Source organism: Brachycentrus maculatus, unplaced genomic scaffold (genome assembly GCF_059751285.1).
Source record: "Brachycentrus maculatus isolate JH-2025_06_01 unplaced genomic scaffold, ASM5975128v1 h1tg000007l, whole genome shotgun sequence".
NCBI lineage: Eukaryota > Metazoa > Arthropoda > Insecta > Trichoptera > Brachycentridae > Brachycentrus > Brachycentrus maculatus.
This window is the reverse complement of record NW_028280762.1, coordinates 1,730,379-1,745,060: the sequence shown is the minus strand read 5'-3', so window position 1 is coordinate 1,745,060 and position 14,682 is coordinate 1,730,379. Positions and strand designations below refer to the sequence as shown.

At 35.2% G+C, this 14,682-nt stretch overlaps 2 protein-coding genes across 2 annotated transcripts in view; one reads left to right on the top strand and one right to left on the bottom strand.

Moving 5' to 3' along the window:
• The window catches only part of LOC148313615 (mitogen-activated protein kinase kinase kinase 11-like), a 103,400-nt gene extending 101,141 nt beyond the window's left edge, over positions 1 to 2,259 (top strand). The window contains exon 11 of the mRNA XM_088260148.1: positions 639 to 2,259. Within this exon, the coding sequence (XP_088116274.1) occupies positions 639 to 1,736 (1,098 nt within the window). The 3' untranslated portion in view covers positions 1,737 to 2,259. The remainder of the gene's footprint in view (positions 1 to 638) is intronic.
• A 9,198-nt stretch (positions 2,260 to 11,457) lies between these two features.
• Positions 11,458 to 13,173, bottom strand: fne (ELAV like RNA binding protein found in neurons). The gene has a single exon (XM_088260162.1). The coding sequence runs from the start codon at positions 12,999 to 13,001 to the stop codon at positions 11,961 to 11,963; it is 1,041 nt and encodes a 346-aa protein (XP_088116288.1). The 5' UTR covers positions 13,002 to 13,173; the 3' UTR covers positions 11,458 to 11,960.
• Positions 13,174 to 14,682: the final 1,509 nt, after the last annotated feature.

Genomic DNA, 14,682 nt, shown 5'->3' with positions numbered 1-14,682 from the left:
ATGAGATGTCAAAAAATAATAAGATATATAATAATGATAAAATTCTGTATTTTCCAATTTTCGTCCGCCTCTGTAGGGTAATGGTCAGCACGCTCGACTACCATTCTGGAGGTTCCGGGTTCGATTCCCAGGGGGGTTAAATAAATATAAGTGATTTTTTTTTTTTCACTAAAATATTTATTCGATATTACCCTGGACTGGTACCTGAAGCGGAGGGCTGATCACCTTTCCTTCGTGTGTAAAACGATCAAGATAACACTGCGTTTATATGATGCAGTACCCTATGCACCATTGGGGTGCGGATAAGGGTTTTATTATTATTATTATTTTCCAAGTAGATATTTTGCCAGAGAAAATTTCTAACATCAGTTGGATATTTAATTATTCATATTTAGGTAAGTGGGTATTGCAAATTATAATAAAAAAGTTTTGGAGGCACAAATATCATTTATTTAAATATATAAATATTCGTACATCTGTATATTATTTAATTTGTCACAAAAATGCTCTCGGTGAAGAATGGTGTAATGGCAAATGATGATTTGTTTGAAAAAGACATTCTGGGATTTCGGGAAATCTTTGCTTGACAAATCTGAAAGTTGCATATTTTGGTAATATTTTTTTCCGTTGGATTTCAGGTGACAGTATCGCAAGAAGAGCAGAAACCCATTTCCAGGTTCAGCGACTCCCCGCAGCACTACTCCAACATGTCCCCCCTCCCCCAGCACCCGCACCCCGCCTCCAGCTCCAGCGGCTTCCCCGCCGCCACCCTGTCCAGCACCAGCGGGCTCGGCTCCAACTACACCAACACATCCAGCCACAGCACCACGCAGCCCCCCACCCCCAGCCCCCGCAGGAAGTCCAGCGCCACCTCCGCCGAAGGAGACCCGTACCTCAACTACCGAGAGAACTTCAACGCGGCGGAGCGCGTGCCCGGCGTCTACCACCCGCCCCACATGCTGTACGCGGAGCCCGACGGCCCGCAGTACATCGGCCACTTCGCCTCGCGGGGGGATCCCTACCGGAACGATCAGCACCCGTACGCCTACGAACGGAACAACGAATATGTCTCCAAACACAGAAACCAGGAAACTTACCCTTTCGTCGTTTACAACGATTACCAGAGCCCGCCGCACGGGTACGACGCCTACCATCAGGAATATACTCACGATTACGTCCATCCGTACGAGAGTCCGGCCGCAACGCGGAACAATCGACCGCCCGTAAGATTACCCTACAATACTCACAGGAGAACGGGTTCCAACGCTTCGGACGCGTCCGGCGCCAACACTTCGGGTTCTAACGCCAACCACGGCTTCCGGACCGACGGGGAGGAGGCGCTGTACTCCAACCAGTACCGGCGCGGCCGGAGCGGAGACCGCTACCAGAAGCCGCCCGAGTACGAGGAGAGGAAGCAGTCCGCGGAGCCGGGGGGCTGGAAGGCGAGCGAGTACCCTCGGGAGGGCGACGGCGGCCAGGAACGGCCCGACACCCTGGGGCTAGAGCTGGGCCAGGGCAAGCTGCGCTCCAGCCTGAAGAAGCGCGGGCGCAAGGGCGGCGGCTCGGGGGGCGGCACCCCCACCAACCCGACGCCGCCCGACTCGCTGACCAGCGAGGACAGCTCCTACGTGTCGGCCAAGGACTCGAGCGGCTCGGGGTCGCGGGTGCGCTTCAGTCCCGAGACACTGGTGGACCCCCCTCCCCCGTACGAGCGCCGCCCCTCCCGGAACTCGTAGCGGCGCCGCAACCTCTTCCAATATTACCTCGTGTGATCGTACCGCGGCTCGCTTTTACGCCCATCCCTAGTTCGTACTTTTTGTAGTGTGGAGAGTTTATTTTATTCGAGCGTAAAAGGGGCTTAATTCCATTGTTAAAAGCAGGGCCTTACCACTTTGGCGCCATCGTGTCATCCAGTGATGCAATTGCGTTACCGAGTAACGCACAATGCGTATATAGCGCTTACGGAAATAATCATTATCCGATTGGAGATTTTCTCTTTAAACTACGCTTGCGCTTTGGTGTAACTTTGAACATGCGCTCGTGACTGCAAAAGGAATATACGTGTAATTGTTGAATGAGCTATCTGTACAGCGATGAATAAATGAAAAGAATAATAGAGGCAGTAAATTGGAGAGGTTTGAATGACATTGCCTTTTGTATTAGACGCAAATTGATGCTTATTTACGAACAATACTTTATCTAAAGAAACACCAGATTTATATTATGATATAATAACAATAAAATCATCTATAATAAAAATTAATCATTACAAAAAAAATCATAATGATTAATTATAAGTGCAGATAATTAATGTATATATGTACCTATGAATTTGCCTTTAAACTGCGCGAAGTACATAGTACTTACATAAATTCAAAAGGCACTTGTTAACTGAATGTCACAGGTGTTTTAACAATCAAAGTGTACTTATCCAATAAAGTATCGTCTTTTCAATTCATGTACCGATAAACCAAACATAATGTTTCAAATCGAATAGCGGCAATAACATAGAGTACACCTGTCATCATTTGTAATCCAATTTGGGCGACCAAAGTGGAAATTTCAAATGTTAATCAACTATTGATTTATTTATTTAAAATTTTCTTACCTAAATTCAATCAATGCAAATTAAAATTTAATTCTGTCACAAGGTATATTTGTGCTGTTTTTAAATGACTACTACTACTGACTCTTATCCGCATCCAAAAATAATGCATAAAGCGATGCATTAAATTGACGCAAAGTAATTTGATGTTTCAAAGTCCTGCATTTCGATACAAATAAATCAATTTAGTTTACATAAAAAATGAAACCCAATAAACAATATTTGTTAATTGATTCAGCAGTCACTTTGTGGTAATATCTATAGATTTATAATTTAAATTTTACTCGGTAAATACCACAATTTCTTCAAATCTATTGTGAAATGTGTTTCGATGCATTCTGCATCATTATCAAATACCATATTTAATAATGATGCGGAAAGCATCGAAATACGTGACACAATGTATTTTAAGAAATAGTGGTATTTACCAAGTAAAATTTAATTAAAATAATCAATATTTGATCGAGATAAGAAAAATGAATCTCTAAAGTGACAGAATAAAAATTATTTATCATTATTACAATATATTTATTCATTCACAGTGCGTATGGAAAGTTACGCATAGTTCTCGGTGTTTCTTTGATAAACGTATTGTACAAATATATTATAGGAATCATTAAAAAAATAAACTAACATAGATTTATTTCAGTGGATAGGGAACATTAGGTACAACATACTCTTTAGTCCCAGTTAGGTTTAGTTTTGTTTTGGAAAGTTTTAAGTATTTATACACATGTATATACAAATAGACGGTAGATTAGTAAAAATACAGTCGCTAAATTCTAAATAATTCTGCGTGAATTTCAACTGACTTACACACAAAGAAGATTCATTCCACGTACCTTTAAGCGCATTCAGTATTAAACATTTACCTGGAAAAAAGATGCATGTATTATTTTCCATATCAATCTTACTCTCTTTTGGCAAAAATATATATTGTATTTGAAATCGCCAAATAATTAGCCAAGCGTTTTTATTATACGAATTAGTTTAATTTTGTTTTTAAACATCAAATTTTTATCTCTTTCGTGGGATTGTGTTCCCTGGGCTGGGATTACATATGAAAATTAAGGATTTAACTACATAGTATAGATAGCTTTAACATTACTTTTGGACCTGTATTTTTAATGACTTTTGGTATTTTAAAACCGGTATTGACAAAAAATTTATGATACCGAAAAGAAAATTGGTGAATATTTGTTTTTTTTATCAAATACAGATAATATAATAATAATAATAATAATAAAACCCTTATCCGCACCCCAATGGTGCATAGGGCACTGCGTTATATAAACGCAGTGTTATCTTGATCGTTTACACATGAAGGAAAGGTGATCAGTCCTCCGCTTCAGGTACCAGTCCAGGGTAATATTGAATAAATATGACAGTGAAACAATCACTTATATTTATTTTACCCCCCTTGGGAATCGAACCCGGGACCTCCAGAACGGTAGCCGAGCGTGCTGGCCATTACACTACGGAGGCGGACGGAATAATATACAAGTTAAAATCTACATGACATAGTTACATACTTGGAATCCCAGCTCTAGATAGGAAAAAGAAAGTCAAGTGTTTTAATGCAGTTTCTATTGATTCTATAGTCTTCTTGTAACTTACCTTGAATAAAATCATTCTAAAATTTACATAAAACACTCATAATTATTATTTCACACTTGTACTAATAACCCAAAGTGTTTGGTTAAATGCTACGTGTGATTACTTTAAATTCACATAACTGGGAGTCACTTATACGATTCATGTCCGGTTTGGTTCTCCTTGACTCCTGGCTGGACAATCCGGATTCTAACGTCGAAAGCGTGTTGCGAAAAGTGACCCATTTATGTTTGAAAATCTGTGAATATGCTCTCAAAAGCATTCTCGTTTAAGATGTAAAACTTTTTCCTTTGTAACAATTTGCTGAAAACAAAGTTTCGACACATTCAAATACATTTTCTTGCCATGGCAGGGAATAATACGTTGATCTCTAAAAACAGCTGCTTAGGCTAAAAAATTCCAGACAGAATTGGTTGTGCAAGTTTCACAATGCCGGAACTCACTTTTCGAGAGTTTTTGTTGCTTGGGATGAGCAGACTTCTGCTTTGTACATATGATTTGTCGAATGATTTCTTTTTTAAAGAATTAAGAATACAAGATTAGACATTTAGTATGGATCCTCCAATCTTTCACAAACATTCCATTGTGCCTCAAGACCATATACATAATTATTATTCCACATTGTAAACAGTATTTTAGTTTAATCTATTGTGTATATAGTTACTATGCCATAGATATTTTATGATTATTTAAATAAAATATAAATAGTCTTAATATTAGCCAATGTACTTAAATATTCAAGCGTATTATTTTTAATAATTATAATAATTGATTAAGAAGATAGAATATAGGTTTGACTGGACTCATCAAATATAAGAATTATAACAATTAGCTTTTTTATACTACGTATAATGATAATATAAAATGTAAGATATAGTGAAATATCTTATATGGAGATATTAGCGGTTTATTTATATGGAAGGAAGATGAATGCATTTCAAAAACCCTGTTTAAATAAAGCTGGTTATTTAATACGTACATAAATATAATATTCAACAAATCAATCCAAAAATATATATATACTAAAATGCAACTAAATTAGTCCGAGGTCATTTCTGAATTTTAGATGATTTATATGTCAATATTAGTAAAGTTCCAAGTACTTTTGATATTATTTCAGCCATGCTATTTCTTTGTTACAACTTGAAAAAAGAATTGAAATCATTGTTAACCTACCCCTCCCGGTGATATGTATTTACTACAACTCGACTTTTCAAATGTGAATATCTATATAAAATATTATAGAAACGGGCTCCGAATTTTTGTATTCCTCTGTAATATTACCATGTATTACATGAAAGTATTATAATATAAAGTTATTCATTTGCAGCGACGGAAATAATTTGTGAAAAAATCGGGAATAAAATCACCAATACACAAACGTTTCTCGTTGTTTGAGGGCGTGCCGTTGCTTTGTGTATACGCGCATGTCGTTGCAAGTTTAGTAGTGCGCAGACTGTCGTGTCGCTACGCTAGCTATTGTGACTATTATCTTTTTTCACATTTTCAGATAATTAATAGAGCTAACATTATAAAATTGTTACATTTTAACTTTAACTATGGTCAGTAAAAGCAAGATTTAGAAATATTCACATTTTTCCCGTTTTCAAACCACCTTTTCATATGGTGTACAAAATACGTATCACCGGAGGGTTAATAGTTATACAACAGTAATCACATTTAAATTACCTACATAAACCAAAAAGAAAAAAACTTTTTATGTTGTGAACCCTATATAAATATGTACATTATTTTAAATTTTAACTTTATACTGCAGAATTATCTATAAACAGAGCTATTTATTGACTTGGCGTTTAATTTGTAGAACTCCATTTTAATTTATGTATTAATTTTAAATCAAACACAGAGTTTTTGAGTCTACTAAGTTGTATTTTATTAACAAAATTCGTTTGATAATGCCCTAACAAGGCGAAACAATTGTCACAATATAATTTTTTATGTGTTTTTTGTTAATAAAATACAACTTAGTAGACTCAAAAAATCTGTGTTTGATTTAAAATTAATACATAAATATAAACAGAGCATTAAAAAAATATTTATCTATTATTTTGAATTGGATTTTATAAACCTACATTTGAAGAACTAGTCTGAATGAAAAAGATTTTTGGAATTTATCGCTAAATAAAATCATCAATAGGCATTTTTTACCTGGCTACCTTGTGTGTTTAATAAAATTACTATTTTTTATAATATGAAAATTTCAGAGTCCGCATCAGTTTATTAAAATCGAGACAAGTCCACAAATTAACATAAACATTGTGTCCGTGTTGATTGCGAGGCAAAAATAAATATTTATTTGCTTAAATAAGAGGGGTGTGTTTGAAACATTTTTAATAAATGCAGTGTAACCAGATAAGAAGCATTTCAACGCTGTATTTTTATACATATTTCATTTACCATAAACTCTTAACTTACAAATGATGTATTTATAAAATTAGATGATTGCCAATCAAATTTCATCAAAGTACTATTAAAAAAACCTAATCTTTTTTATTTTCAAAGTTATTGATATTGTTGATGTGAATAATGTTGAAAAATTTTATTAAGGTTTTTTAGGAGCAACATGTTGATGAAATATGGTTTGCAGAAATCAAATTATTTGGTTTTTTTTTTAACCCAATTTAGTAAATATATCATCATATCAAGGGCTTGTGGTAAAGTCCCTACTATATTTAGCTTCTCCTTAAAATGTGTAAGAGTTTTTACAGTGCTATTATAAAACCTAGTAGATATTTGTAAAATTTACAAAGCGAGCAAAAACCCTTCTTTGAAATGGCAACACGCGTCCCTTAACATTATTGAAAACTGTTACTGTTTCAATTGTCAATCAGTTTTTCTTTAACTTGTACCAATATTATCATAATTTGGTATGAAAATTTCATTTATATCTTTTTTATTATTATAATCAAGATAATGTAAAAAAATATATATTATTTATAAAAAATATGTCAGTTACCCATTCGTCACATCTCTAGTTTTAGTAATTTTTCAACAACCAGTGTTGCCAAAATGAATGGGTGTTTTATTTTTAAAAACATTTGCGAAGTTGGTATTACTGAATCTGGATATAAATTTCAAGAAACTAAGAATTTCGAAGAACTCCACAAAACTCCATCCACTACCAGTCCTGTTTTTTTTCTTTTTTAAAAATAAATTAAACAGCCCTTGAATTATAAGCGCGAATGCAACATTGTTATCACACATACTTTTTTCCGGACTAAATTAGCTTTGACAATAAGGTTCATCCATACTGCCTGATATGTTAGAACACTTTCTTAACTGTCACATCCTTTGTTTTGTAATGTGTGATAGGATATTTCAAATTTACAAATCTCGGCAACAATCCACAATTGCCCTGTTAAGTGATATGGAAAATTCATAATGCGAAGCTTTCCATTTGTGTCACATTACCAGGTATTCATTATATACACCAGTGGTCAAACACTACACCTATGAAACAAATTCACAATATTTATCCGTAAATATGGTATATAAATTGTTGACATCTGAACTGATCGCCTCGTTTATAGAGAAATTGTAAACAAATCACCACATATCATCAACAAATTGTAACATAATGGAGTCTTTTGCTATTGAAAATTTGTAAAATGTGTAACACTTCTTTACTGGTATTTTCCCAATAACCCGTTCTACCATGAAGTAAAAAGGCATTTATTTAAAAAATAAAATGTGAAATGGTATGCAATTCTATATTAAAATTGTATATTCATATTTTTTACTTCATTGTTACAAAGTTTTAGTTTATTATGATGTTCTCTATACACTATATGCACTTGATAGTAAGAAATTTCTAGTATTCCCGCAGAGATTCAGGTTCATAAAAGGATTTTTTCCTTGTAAATTTAATAAATTTTATTAAATATGAGAAAAATTTTAGCTAATGTGTGCCAAGAGATTTTTCACAATGTCTTTTTTTCACACCCTTCACATCAAGTGATTGACAACTTTTAAAGTTTTATTTTGACTTTAATTTGAAATTTTTTTAGTTTTCAAATATTTCAAATAAATTCAGTATGTACACGGTAAACAATTGTACATCCAAAATGTCAAATGCTTAGGAGAGAGAAATTAATGTTTTTAAAAAAAATATTTGTCTGATAACACAATTGTTATTTATGTTAACTTCCTAAAAAGCGAAAGCGAAAGCGAAAAAAAAAAACAAAACAAATCTTATTTGTCTGTCTTCAACATTTTACATTTCAGATTTACAATTAGCTACCTCATACTTACAGAATTTGGACTGCCTGAGAAGACTTTTTTTTGAATTTTAAAAAAAAATTAAAAAATGTTTAAATCAGAAACAAAAAAGATATTAAAGAATACAGAAATAGACACAAAGAATAATGAATCAAAATATGCACGCATAAAATTTGAAAACTCTTGAGCTTTTTAATCAATAGATTAAAAACATCACAATCACTTTGGGATTTAAACCTGGATAATATGTAGTCAGTTTTCTATCCATCTTTAAAAAATATTACTTTCTTGTTTTTTACGTAATTATCTGGAATTTATCAGAGGAGGTGTGTACTGTCTTGAGTGTATTTGTTTACACAAAAATTAGTATCCCTTTTAAAATGATGTCAGTTATTTGCCGGATGGGTCGATGCTTTATTACAAAGTACGTTGACTGGTTCTGCGCATGTTTTATAAAAACTTTAGATAAATGATTGACCCCGTGTACTTTTTTTAATCCTTATTAGTTGGACCTCTGGCCTTCAAGTAATAAAATTTTCAAGCATTTCAAATAACCCTAGTTTAAACCATGTTTAAAAATCAGAATACAGTTCATTGATATGTTTGATTTATTGTAGAAAAATATTTTACATACTTATTCGATTTTAAAAGTTGCAAGTCACAAAATACCAATCCAATACTGGTTCACACATCTCACTTGGAAAATGTCCAACTCTATTTGTTTATCACTAACGCTTCCACAAATCCTAAAATACCGAATTGTACACATTTTAAATTATTTTATTGATGAATTAATTATAATATATATTTATTTTGGAAAATTCTCCCAAAAATCTACAGTATTAATCAATTGTATCGAATACAATTGGATAAAAAATATGTAATACATAAATGGCAAAAAAATCATGGTATTAATAGCAGAAAATGAATAAAACGATTCATTTATATTCTGTGTACCGACGCAATATAATATTTTTGTAATATACTCTCCAACAATTTATGTAGTCTTATTTGCAATTCTAAACTCTATTACTCTTTGGTACGTCTACAGGGCTCTCATAAAATGTCAGTGTTCAATCGATATCTAACTTTACTAAATAATTCTCGATTCAAGGTAACGAATGGTAAACATTACAGAGTATAAAAATATGACGATTATAATTTTCGTAAAAATGTGCAAATTGTCACGTTAATTCCTACTAAGCGCTTTACAGTAATGGCGGGAGATGTCTATATGCAGGTGCAAAGTTTGCTAATGTCAATATGTAAGGAAAAAAAACCAGTTTGACAAAAACCGGTCGCCTCAAATAGCATCCGAAAATGTTTTATTTAACTGATTAACATAACTCTCAAGGTTTGTGTTGAAATTTGAATAAAACTAATAAACAAATATCACCTTACTGATTTTTCACGTAATACTGGCAAGCCTACATGAGATTTTTTTCGTGAATGGAGATTATGAATTTTAATTTTATAAATGTTTTAGCTCAAAGGTGAAAGTTGCTCTGTAGCTTGTTTGCAAATGTATTCCGAGAACTGCTACAGTCTTAAGATGATGACAAAAATTTGTTGTACCGATGTACTCAATCGGCCTTTGAACATAGTGGACTTACTTGTACAGTATTCAAATAAAAAATAGCAGTACAAACATGGTTATTTTACATACTATGGTTTGCATTTCATTATCGTTCTTAGGTTAACATGCAATTATTATTATTGTAAAAGTGAAAAAATATGTATTATTTTTATGTATGTTAAATGTATTGTGAATAATTTCATTCCATTAAAAACTAGCTATACTTATTTATACTTAATTCTCAGTTCTCCAATTATTTCGATTGTAAAATGTGTCAAAAAAGATCAAACCATTCCTCAGTTGAACAGATTCCTAATGGTTACTCGATATAACTTACCTCTGCTTATTTTGTAATTTAAATATTCGTAAAACATTTAAAAACCCGCGATTATAAGGAAAAATCTACAAATAAATAGTAGAGTAATCATTTCTAGTTTGAATAGTTACTCATTTTGGTTCTGTTCAGAAATGTACATTAAAAAATATTCTTAAATCGACACACTAAATATTACGACAGAATAAAAGTTTTGTATGTTTGATATTTTTATATTAAAAATATAGCTTTCGGTTGGGTTAAAATGTACACTTAAAAGTAGATTGTTTTATAAATAGGTAATTATTTTGGAATGTGTTCAAACTCTGTTGTCTTTGAGACGAAGGACATTCGGTCCGGAGGCCTCACAAAGCACCACTAATTGTGTTTCCCTCTGGTCATCTAGAACAGTGCTCCGCGACCTCTCGTCTTCCACGCCGCAAGCTCTTTTTTCTTTGACGCGAGAAACGTGCCGCGGCACACCTGGCGCGGTCCCGGCAGACGCGGCGGTTGCGCCGCACTGATCTAGAGCGCCGGAATACTCGTACAAGGTATATCTAGCTACGCGTATCACTTGTGTTAAGTCTAAGTCTACCAAAATGGCTCGACATCTCCTGGGTCGGGAGGTAGATTGCGCAATGAACTGTGAAACCATCCATCCTCTAGTCCCCTAATTAGTGATTAGCCTGGCACGGTGCCGAGCACCGGAAGGCGAGGCGTATTTACGTTAGTTTGCACCGTCGATGTACCGTTCCGGATATTATTAGGTTTACTGAATGGGTTGTGTGTTAGTGGAACAGCTGGCGATGTTTACATGCTTGTAGTACTACACAAAGGAGTATGTACACATTGCGCAATCTACTTAAATCTAGTAGCGATTAAGAAGAGTGCCAAGAAGTGTGACGAGATGAACGAAGATTCTTGTAAATTTTGACAAATAACATATTAATAAACTAGTGTAAGCTTTTTACTTGTGTTTTCATTTGCGGAACCCTCTCTACATCGGACCGACGCTACAGGCACGCGATATTATATCATACGGGTTATATCCACTGAATGGCATATTACTACATATATATTTATATGTACAAAAAAATAAAGACTAAAATATAAGAATTAAAAAGCAACTGTCAAACTTTTATTAAAAGAATAGAAAAATACATTAAGTGTACACAGAATAAAATGCATGATAATATAAGATATACGGCGGAGCCGACTGCAAAATAAACAAGAAACTAGTTAATGTAAAGTAACAGTTAGGGGTGGGAGTCCGTAATAAGGCAGCGACTCCGCGATAAGTAATACATTAAGTGAGATAATGATACATAAATCATATGCGGAAACAGTAATGACAATACATAGTATAAATAGGTAAGTCTTCTAAAAGCATTCACTCCGATCCTTCTCTCCATACCGATATGTCCACGAGACATAGCCTTATAAAAATATTCATTTCTTTATACTCCTCGAATTCTAAATTTTGTCATATAAAAATATGTTCAATGCAAATGGAATGAAAAATAGCCAAGAAATATTTAGGGAGACTTGAAAGCAATCACACGAGGACCTCGCTAAATATGTCCTAACTTACTGCGGCCGGCCCCTGCGGAGCGCTACTTTCTCTTCTGCGTCTTGAAGCTGACGGAGAGCACCTGGCCGTTGAGGGTGTAGCCGTTGAGCGCCTGGATGGCAGCCGCCGCCTCCTCGTACTCGCGCATGTTCACGAAGGCGAAGCCCTTGTTCTTCTTGGTCTCCGTGTCCTTGATGACCTTGATGGAGTCGATGGCGCCGTAGGGCCCGAACAGCTGCCACAGCGTGAGCTCCTCCGTGTCCTCGCCCACGTTGTACACGTACACCGTGGTCTGCGGCAGCAGCGGCGGCGCTAGCGGCGGCGCCAGCAGCGCCTGGTGGCCCGGCGCCGCCATGGGGTTGTAGCGCTGCTGGCCCTTGTTGAGCAGCGGCAGCGCCTTGCCGGGCGACGGCAGCAGCGGCGTCACCAGCCCGCGCAGCCCCGCGTAGCTGCCGTTGTAGGCCGCGCCCTCGAACAGGCTGGCGGCCGGGCTCATGCCGCTCGGGGCGCGCGCGCGCGGACTCGCCTTGTGCGCGCTGCTCGTCGGCTTGTTGGCGAACTTCACGTTCATGGGGCCCGTGCCGCTCTCGGGGCAGTAGCCGTTCAGTCGCTTGATGGCCTCCTCGGCCTGCGAGCGCGCCTCGTAGCACACGAACGCGATGCCCTGCGACACGCGACTGTTGGTGATGGTGCCGAACGGCAGGAACAGCCCGTTGAGCGCCTCCACCGTCATGTCCGGCGGCAGGTTGCTGATGTACAGGTTCGACTCCGTGTCCGTTTTCATCGCCGATTTGCTCTCCGGATTCAACAGCGCGAAGGATACTTTCAACGTTTTACCCTGAATCATCAACCCGTTGAACGAAGCACGCGCCTTTTCCGCGTCGCGAGGGCTGGAGTATTCGACGAATCCGTAACCTCTGTTCGCGATGAGTTTACAACTGTCTATTTTTCCGAATGCCGAGAACAGCGAGTACATCATATCTCGATTCATCATCTCAGGAATATAGTTTACCATGAGCTTTGTGGATGACACATTCCCATCGCCGCCGCCGCCGCCGCCATTCTCCATTTTCATATTGTTCATTCTAATAAAAGTCAAAATTCAAAAACCGAATACGGGATTAATGACGGGAAAACCACATGAATATAATAACAATAATATAAATTCCGTCCTTTGATGGTAACTAATAATAAAATTAATGAATCGCGAGCAAGTCACACGCTGACGCCGGTCGGCGAGTTGTTTTCACAGTGTTGCCAACATAACATTTACCGTTTCTTTGTTCGATGACAGATATTTTTTCAACTTTTGAATCACACGGGTCAAGTTTATTTACATTCATTCGTAGGTAGGTGCGGGTAAAAATTCCGATTGAGTAAGAACCTCATGTTTGGTTCAAAGATTATATGGTTTGGCCCATCACGTATAAATAAATGTTTATGTACTCAGCAAATAAATAAATGATGTAATTTTGGAGAATGAGTTGGGTAAGCACGACTCCTGACCCAACGTCGCGAATTTAGTTTCAGCAAATGAAAGAGAGAAAAAAATCAAATTGTTATTGGAGTAATTATTGCGTTTTTTTCTTACTATCTATTATCCAAAAGCATTTTAAGTTTTTTTTTTTATTAAAACAGCGGTACAATCTTACAAAAAAATGTACAGAAAGTTTTAACAAAAACTAAGTATCTGTATAAATTAAAAGAAGGAAATAAAAGACAATTTTTTTTTAACGATGCTGTTGCAAAATAAAATTGTATAAGATAATAAAAAAATGGTATTCTACTTGTTTAAAGCCAATTTAAGGTTTTGATGGAATTAAAACATTTTATTTTGAGGTTAAACAAATACTTGCAAATGCAACTAAATGCATTCTGTTTTGCACATTATTATTACCAAAAGAAAATTATAATAAAATATTTACAACAACATAATTCACTTTTCACACAGAAAAGTGTTTACAAGGAAAATAACTTTAAAATCTTTTGTAGACCTGCAAAAATATTCAAGTCATTTTAATATTAAAATCATGTTGAATTGTGGTCCCATGGTTAGTGTCTCGAACTCTTGAGCCAGAGTTTTTCGGTTCGAACCCACTCTACCACAATTTGATACCTATTTCAAATAATGAGCCACTTAGGTCACAGAAATGGTATAAAATTGATTTGTTATTGTAAATCATAAATTGAAAAAACACATTTTTATATTTTTATAAAATACAAGAGAATAAAAAGTACTGATTTTTGTAAAATAGAAAAAAATATATGTAAATGTACCAATATAAATTATACATATTTATAAATGAAAACACTTTTTTTTTGTAAACTACATTAAGATCCGAAGACGGAAGCTTAGCTTCCGAAACTAGTAGTCATAAATAAACTCAACGGGTAAAAAAAGTGTTTTTTTAAATAATTAACATGTCTTACCACAAAGTTATGCTGAAAAAATAAATAAAATATACTTATATTTTTTGAAAAATTTCGAAAACAAAGCAAAAAGCAATATTTTTTGCAAATCAGAAAATAAAAACTATCATTTTACAGTCTGTTCACGGTTACTTAACCTGTAGTTTTTTTTTTTAATTACATAAATAAAAGTAAAAAACTATAAAGTAAAATAAGTAAAAAAAATAAATAAATAAAATAACTAGAAATAAAATAACTGTGAACAAACTGTATCTACCACGGTTTCTATTCGCATTAAAGATCTATGGATTTCATCAAGTCTTTGATCGTATCCATAAACAATAAAGGGATTTGTG

What these genes read in the sequence shown, in the direction of transcription:
- fne (XM_088260162.1), bottom strand. Translation starts at nt 13,001, where the DNA reads ATGAACAATATGAAAATGGAGAATGGCGGCGGCGGCGGCGGCGATGGG.